At 34.5% G+C, this 8,598-nt stretch overlaps 1 protein-coding gene and 1 long non-coding RNA gene across 2 annotated transcripts; one reads left to right on the forward strand and one right to left on the reverse strand.

Moving 5' to 3' along the window:
- The first annotated feature begins 5,831 nt into the window (after positions 1-5,831).
- On the forward strand, positions 5,832-6,638 carry LOC112905054. The gene is made up of 3 exons (XR_003231539.1): positions 5,832-6,059; positions 6,118-6,394; positions 6,567-6,638. It is a non-coding gene; the product is annotated as an uncharacterized LOC112905054 (long non-coding RNA).
- A 438-nt stretch (positions 6,639-7,076) lies between these two features.
- Positions 7,077-8,055, reverse strand: LOC108741354 (putative nuclease HARBI1). The gene is given in 4 exon segments (XM_025976663.1): positions 7,077-7,252; positions 7,305-7,463; positions 7,466-7,782; positions 7,844-8,055. Coding segments are annotated over 4 exon segments (864 nt in total).
- Positions 8,056-8,598: the final 543 nt, after the last annotated feature.

Raw genomic sequence — 8,598 nt, forward strand, 5'->3', positions numbered from 1 at the left:
AACCGTCACAGCCAGACTTATACCTACAAAAAACCTTAGCTGGTTGGATAGTAGGCGGTACTACACGTAATAAATCATCCAAATGTCACCCACACAATTTACAAAACGAAATAAGTAGATTTTGGGAAATCGAAGACATCAACATCAAAAGGCATCTGTCAAAGGACTAATTAGCATGTGAAGAGCATTACAAAAGGAACGTAATGCGGATAGAAGATATGTAGTTGCGCTTCCATTTAACGACAAAAAGCAGCAATTAGGTAAAACAAGAGCAATGGCGCTCAAACGTTTAATCGGTCAAGAAAGACGTTTACGTAAGGATCCAGAATTGTATCAGCAATATAAGGCAGTCATCGATGAATACATCAAATTAGGTCACATAGTTAAAATTGACGGAGAACCACAGGACGGTTTCTTCCTCCCACATCATGCCGTCATAAAATCATCGAGTCAAACAACGAAAGTTCGAGTAGTTTTCGACGGGTCAGCAGCATTTAGTACTGACGTATCATTAAATGACACGCTACTAGTCGGACCAACCATTCAAGACGACCTTTTTTCATTTGTACTATGGTTTAGATTACCGAACTACCTGTTAATTGGTTATATCGAAAAAATGTTTAGGCAAGTAAAAATAAGGGATGAAGATCAAAAATACCTAAGACTACTCTGGAGAGAGGAAGATGGAAAAATTTCTACGTATCAATTAACAACAGATACCTTCGGATTATCATCAGTATCTTACTTAGCAATTAAAACAATACACCAACCAGCCGAAGACGAAGAACATCGATTTCCAAATGGCGCAAACAGTTTAAGAAAACGTCTTTATGTTGATGATTTTATAAACGGAGCTCAAACAATTGAAGAAGTAGTTCAATTGAGAGATGAGGTCATCAACCTTCTAAAAGCAGGTGGATTTAACCTAAGGCAGTGCGCTTCTAACTCATTGCGAGCACTACAAGGTTTACCTGACTGTAGCATAAACAGTTACAAGACAAAAACGATCCCACTCTGAAAACACTCGGTATGTATTGGAACTCTGAGAATGATCAAATTATATACACCGTTAAACCTATGTCATTTTCAACATCCATTACCAAAAGATTTATATTTTCTGAGATTTCAAAGATATTTGATCCCCTTGGTCTATTGAGTCCGGTTATAGTAACCATAAAATTGTTAATGCAGGACATATGGAAATTAAAGCTAGATTAGGACGAATCGTTACCACTGGAGATCATTACTACATGGCACACATTTGCATCACAATTACCATTTTTAAACAAAATATCCTTTCCAAGAAAAATACAGCATGATCAACCAATTAACATTCAACTCCACGGTTTCTGCGACACGAGCGAAAGAGCGTGCGGGGCTTGTATTTATTTGCGTTCAGTTGACACGACAGGAAATATTCGAGTGGGACTATTGGGTGCAAAATCCAAGGTAGCTCCTATCAAAACTATACAAACTATCCCCAAATTGGAATTGTGTGCAGATCTACATCTTTCAAATTTATACTCTACAGTCAAATCATCCATCGATACTCACATCAATCAAGTATGTTTCTGGACCGACTTAATGATCACATTACAATGGATTCGTAAATCACCTCATCTTCTGAAAACATTTATAGCCAACCGTGTATCAGATATTCAAGCAATTACCAATTTATCCAACTGGCGATTTACTTGCGGGTTTGAATAAGGTAGATTAATGGAAAATGGGACCAAAGTGGTTAGCCGGGGGAGAGGATCATTGGCCTCTACAATCGTCAAATTTAACAGAAGACATCGAATTACCTGAGTTACGCAAGAGGACATGTCTCGTAACCTCCACAATAGACTACAGCATTATCAATAGATTTTCGTCTTACAATAAACTTCAACGGGTTATCGCCATTTGTTTACGCTTTAAAACATCAAATTTTAACAAAGGCGTATTAACTATACCCGAACTTAGCAAAGCGTTACAATTACTGATAAAAATAGCACAAGCTTCTTCGTTTCAAGCCGAAATAGCCCGTCTTCAAAAGAAACAACCAATTTCATCGAAAAGTAAATTATTACCCTTAAGACCATTCCTAGACGAAAATAATATTTTAAGAGTCAGTGGTGGACTACAAAATTCCGATCTATCATGCAATCAACAACATCCCATAATATTACCCAAATCAAATCATTTAACCAATCTGATTATCGAACAAGAACATATCAACAGTCTACACGGTTACGTAATATTAATGTTAAACAATCTTCGTTTTAATTACTGGCCAATCGACGGAAAAAATCAAGTACAAAAAATTGTACGAAAATGTGTACGTTGCGCTAGAGTAAAGCCTGTAGACGTTAACTACATTATGGGTGATTTACCAAGGGTACGTACAACTAAATGCCGACCATTCATAAATACTGGCGTCGATTACTGTAACCGAAAAAAGGTTAAAACGTACGTTGCGATATGTGTTTGTCTTGCCACCAAGGCGGTGCACATGGAAGCTGTAAGCGATCTCTCGACAGAAGGTTTTTTAGGAGCATTGCGCAGATTCATTTCTAGAAGAGGGTATTGTGCTTCTATTTATTCCGACAACGCAACTAATTTCGTTGGAGCAAAAAACGAACCTCAGGAATTAGCCGAATTATTAAACAGTACTAATCACAACAATCAAGTCAACAATTATCTGGTGGATAAGGGAATCGAGTGGCATTTTATTCCTCCGCAATGGGAGGCAGCAGTAAAATCGTTCAAATGCCATCTACGGCGAGTTATGGGTCTTCAACTATTTTCTCTCGAACAATTCAATACTTTAATAACTGAAATCGAAGCTATTCTTAATTCTCGACCACTCACCCCCCTAACCTCTGACCCAGACGATCCTACTGCACTTACTCCAGCTCACCGTTTGATTGGCGATACATTATAAGTTTCGTCCAAATATAAGTTTAGCTCATATTCCATCCAATCGATTATCACTATGGCAGCAAGTTCAAAGGTCAAAACAAGAATTTTGGGATAAATGGCACAAGGAATATTTACATGAATTAAATATTCGAAATAAATGGAATCAAGGAGAACATCCGATCAGGGAAGGTTCCACCGTTATTATTCGCGACGATAACCTTCCGCATCTACAGTGGCGCCTAGGTCGTGTTATAGAAGAATTCAAGGACTCTGATTGTATAATAAGAACTGTGAAGGTCAAAACGGCCGCGGGTAAAGTGATAAGAAATGTGAGACGTTTGGCACCACTACCAGTCGATAGTGAGTGATATATTAAACGATTAATCAATTCGAACAATCAAACTTTTGTCACCTGTGTATCCTTTACAATTGCAGCTGCATTTGTAGTATGTGTTTAGTATAGATTTCGTTTTAACGTTATAATAATTTGTTTATATTATTGTTTATTATAAGTATTTGTCTATTTTTTCAATTTATGCATATATTTAAGTATATCTTTTTATATTTAGTATAGATTCAATCTAAACCATCGCAATCAACAAGTGATTGCATATTTAAATAATCAATCCAGTGTGCAACTATTGTCAATTAATATTTAATTAGTCGAATGTACTTGATCGTAGAACTCTCAACCGGGGGAGTGTTGCATCCGTCACGAAAGCTTTTTTTATTGCCTTGTCGTAAATAATTCTGCTATTCATAAATTTCAAGTCCATAAATTTCGAAAGTCCTTATTTATGGCTTTATTACTCTTTTTATACCCTTCCACGAACGTCAATTTCTCTTACTACAACTTTTGCTTGTATATAGGAAAACTCAAAGAACAAGTGCGAAGGTAACAGAAGATCATTGTGCTAATGACTACAAGACTTGCAGCAGCTATACGAGGCAAATAAAATATAAAATTAATATAACAGATTATGAAGATGGGCTAAAATTTTCTGAAGATCATGGACAGCAATGAAATAAACCAATTGATTGATAATATGAATGACAACTTTAGAGAAATTAAATGTGGAAATTTGACTGAAGTAAATTCACACCTTGTGATCTCAAAAACTGTTGTATTATTAGTTAATATACGTAGTCTAGTTGCAAACCTTGCAAGTCCTGAAAGTTTGGTGGAAAGCTTATCGTATAAACCTGTGGTAATTATATGCACAGAGACCTGGACAATAAGGAATGAAGGATTTGTGCAAATTCCTGGATATGAATGCCATTATAATGGTAGCAAGATAAATAAGGCTGATGGGGTGTGCATATATGTTCAGGAAAATTTGGAACATACATATAAACTAAATAAAATAGGCAGAATAAAATACATTGACATACGGATAAAAATAGGAAGAATAAGCTACTTAATAACTGGAGTATACAGATGTCACTCTGTGAAGAAGGTTGACTTTGTGCAGAATATAATGGAAATGATTGCAATGCATACAAATACAAAAAATCATATTGTAGTGGGAAATTTTAATTTGGATTTACTGAATCCAGATGAACATGCTGAAGATTTATTAAATAATTTTGTTAGTGAGGGATACTTTCCGCTTTTCCAAGAAGTAACGAGACCTAGTGCCAGCAATGGTACATGTATTGACAATTTTTATTTAAAATCAGAGAAGACAGATATAAAGAGTAAAATCTCTCACCTACGAAGTACCCATTACAGACCACTACCCTCTGCTAGTAACTTTTGATTGTGGATCTAATGAAGTAAATAATACAAAAAAGGATGAAGCTGATTCATATGATACTGTATCTAATAAAATGCTAATAGAAATAGCTGATAGACTAGACTGGAATGTACATGAAAGGTATGAAAATAGTGAAGCTGCAATTGAAAAGTTAATTGAAATGATACAGTATTGTACAGAAGGAGCGAAAAAAACGAAAAAGAAAAATAAGAGAAAAAGTAAAAGTATGATGGCAAGAAAGGAATGGATCACAAAGGGAATCATGGTATCGATACAGAGAAAGGAGTTACTATATGGTATATGGAAGATTGATAAGAGTAATCGAGAAACATACAAAGAATATAATGATTATAACAAACTATTAACTAAAATCAAGACTAAAGCCAAAAATATGGAAGAAGCTAGAAGAGTAAATGAAATCAAAAATGATTCTAAGAAATTGTGGAATTATGCTAATGAGAAGATAGGTAAGAGTAAGAAAATAGCTACAAAAGTTCCTTATTTACAGGTAGAAAGTGCAAATATATACAAAAAAAAGAAAATCTCTGATGAATTCAACAGACATTTTACTGAAATAGGAGAAAAACTAGCGAGTAAGTTTAATAACCAAAGTGATAGTCTGATGCCCGTTTGCACTGACATTTTACTAAGGCAGACTTAACAAAGTACTGCTTAAGTATAAGTCTTACTTAACTTCCAATTCGTTTGCACCGTACGCTGCCTATATCCAACTTACCTAACTAAGTAGTGCTTAGTTGTTGATGGTTTGGAAACAACGGTACAATTTAACAATTTGTAGGGTTTTTTGTGCCGAATAGTGAATAAATTTCCAACTGCTTTGTCCGTTTTGGTGTTGCTAAGGGTGTTGTTTACCGCCTTTTCCTGTGATTATACGTTTTTGTTTTTGTGTTTATTTGTGTTTTGTCTGGTTTTGTTGTGTTTTAGTTAGTAAAAATAGTAGTAGTGTAGTTTTAAATACAATTTTTAGTGGTAATTAGTATAGTGTACAGACATTTTTTATAAAATACAAAATATCACATACAGAGTCGACATGGATATTGGTAAATATAGACGATTTCAGCAATTTATAATTTACTGATGAAATAATGTTTTGCTTAACAGGAAAAAAAGGTAGAAATGCTAATTTTTCGGCATCTGAAAAAGAAAAACTGTTTAGTTTGGTATTTAAATATAAGGATGTAATAGAAAACAAAAAAACTGATGGCACCACAAATGATCAAAAAATGCAAATGTGGATGCGTATTGAACGGGAATTTAATGCAACTTGTCTTGATGGACGGTATAGGACGGCAAATTCACTTAAAAAATTTTACACTAATAAAAAACTGCATATAAGGAAGGTAGTTGCAGAAGATAGAAAAGAGCGTTACATAACAGGTAACAAATTAACATACACTTATTTATGTAGAAGACAAGTATAAAGACTTTATTGAAGGTGGAGGGCCCGAGAAAAAATTAAACACCCCGAACATGGATTTAATTTTATCAATCGTGAATGACAAAACCATTCATGGGCTCACAAATGAATTTGATAGCGATTCGGGCAACTTACCAACTATTAAAAATACATCAGTATATATTAATAATAAAAAGTATGTAAATATACAGTATACTTAATCTGTCCCTTTATTATGCAGACAATGTCAAAAACACCATTGCTGGAGCACTTTATGGCCGATAACTCTGTAGAAGTTATTGCTGAGACTGATGAGGTAATGGAAAATTGAAACTTATAAGTATACTTACTGATTTTTCTCTCATCAATTATAAATATCAATACAATTGATAGAATAGTCGAAGGTTGTGGTGGTTAATTGCTTTTATGAAAAATTTGCATTTTTCTATAATATTTTAGAACTGTTTTGTATATGTCGTATATTGTAGGACTCCGAAAATGATTATATGCCAGTATACAAAGGTGCAACTGGCAGTGGAATGGTGGAACCTCTACAAGAAGTACTTTATTATCAGAAATTACAAATACGGCTCATTATTACATTTCATTTGTTTTAGATCAATAGTACTGCTTGCCAGAGCACTGCTGCATTACTGCAAACGCCAGTAAGCAGAAGCCTCCACAATGCAATAGTAAATGTGATAGTAACTGTTATATGTGAAATATTTATATCGATACTTGTAGGGTAGTGGTCCTAGCAGAAGACGTCCGGCCACTGTTGTGAGGGCCCTCACATCATCGGCCGTTGCTGATAAGTACACAAAACTGTTACAGCAACGGCTGGAAGTTTGTGAACTCGAAAAGCAGCACCTGCTACAACAACAACGTCATAAACAAGAGCTGCATGAATTAGAAAAACAATCTTTGTTATTAGATATAGAAATTAAAAAAGCCAAACTAAATTTATTAAATAAAAGCAGTGGCACTGTTAATGTTGTTTACAATTGAATCCTTATCCCATAGGCAAGGACAGGGAAGCGCCGCTTCCAATTGCCAAACAATCGTTCGATTGTATTTCTTGTTCTAATATGTGCTTCATTATGAACAGAAGCTCTTCCCCGCGGATTTAACATGGCTGTTAAAAAATAGCCCCTAAGTGGGTATCCACTGTCTCCTACAAAAAATTTACGTAAGAATCAATATTAAAATAAAAAAAGTATATGTACCTAGTAAAAAACAGTTCGGAAATTCCATATTTTCAATTCTTGCACGTATCCTACTGTTGTTAAATATAGTTGAATCGTGTGTTGAGCCAGGCCACCTTGCAACAATATCCATTATTTCCAAGTTTGCATTTCCAACAACTTGTACATTTATAGAAAAATCCTATTTCGAAACACTTCTGCATCATCACCACCTGGTGATTGAATTTTTATGTGTGTTCCATCTACAGCACCTATAACTCTAGGGAACCCAGCAATTCCAAAAAATTCATTTTGAACTTGCACAACTTCCTCCTGTGTGCCAGGCAGTTTTATAAATTGTGCCCCTAAAGATGCTATAGCTCTGGACACCCTGTTTACGATACGTGATGCTGTTGAAGTATGCATCCCTGCAAAGTCGGAGATAGCTACCAGGTGACCAGCAGAAGCATAATATCGCATACATGTTAATAACTGGTTCATTGGAGATACACTGTTATTCCTGTAATGTTTTAAAATTTCTTTGTGACTTGCTGAAAAGAAACTTCTCACAATTAACTTACCTGTTGTTAGGGAATTCCAACTGTTCCTCTATTAGTGGCAGAATCCTTAAGCATGTCGGTTTCGTTAAACGAAACCGTTGATAAAAGGTATACTCGTCCATTTCATGAAAATGATCTGAACGAGTATATAACATTCTTGGAAATCCAAAATCTACAATTTCCAATAATTCCATACCGTCATCAAAAATATCATTAATGTTTTGCAAATCCATAGTGCAAGTTAACAAAAATTGTAATTAATATCACAAAAAAAAGAAATAACAAAAACAGAAAAGCAACAACTATATAACAATTAATAAAAACAGGAAAACAACAATAACACAAAAATGACAACAGCTCACAAATATATTTGACAACGCACAAAACAGAAGACAAATACTTACTGAAGAATATTCTGCAAAATTTGCCTTTTATATACAACAGTTTTCTTATGTTTACTGTATTGACCAAGTTGTTCCAACTATCCTTAATCACTTGTTAATGCTTCTACTGTCATGGTTAATTGTTTCTGCTTCTGATGAGATATATTTTTAATGTATGTGTTTCCCTATGTTTGCTGTACCTAATGATGAAGTTGTTCCAACTACCTTTCCTTAACAACTTGTTAATGCTTCTATTGTGATGGTTAATTGCTTCGGCTTCTGATGAAATGTATTATTATTGTATATTGTTGGTTCACTTTAATTACTAATGATCAGCTAATGACGTTCTTATCACTACTCCAGCTAAATTGTGTACATTTTCAAATTTCTAAT

Source organism: Agrilus planipennis, unplaced genomic scaffold, assembly GCF_000699045.2.
Source record: "Agrilus planipennis isolate EAB-ADULT unplaced genomic scaffold, Apla_2.0 scaffold266, whole genome shotgun sequence".
NCBI classification, from domain to species: domain Eukaryota; kingdom Metazoa; phylum Arthropoda; class Insecta; order Coleoptera; family Buprestidae; genus Agrilus; species Agrilus planipennis.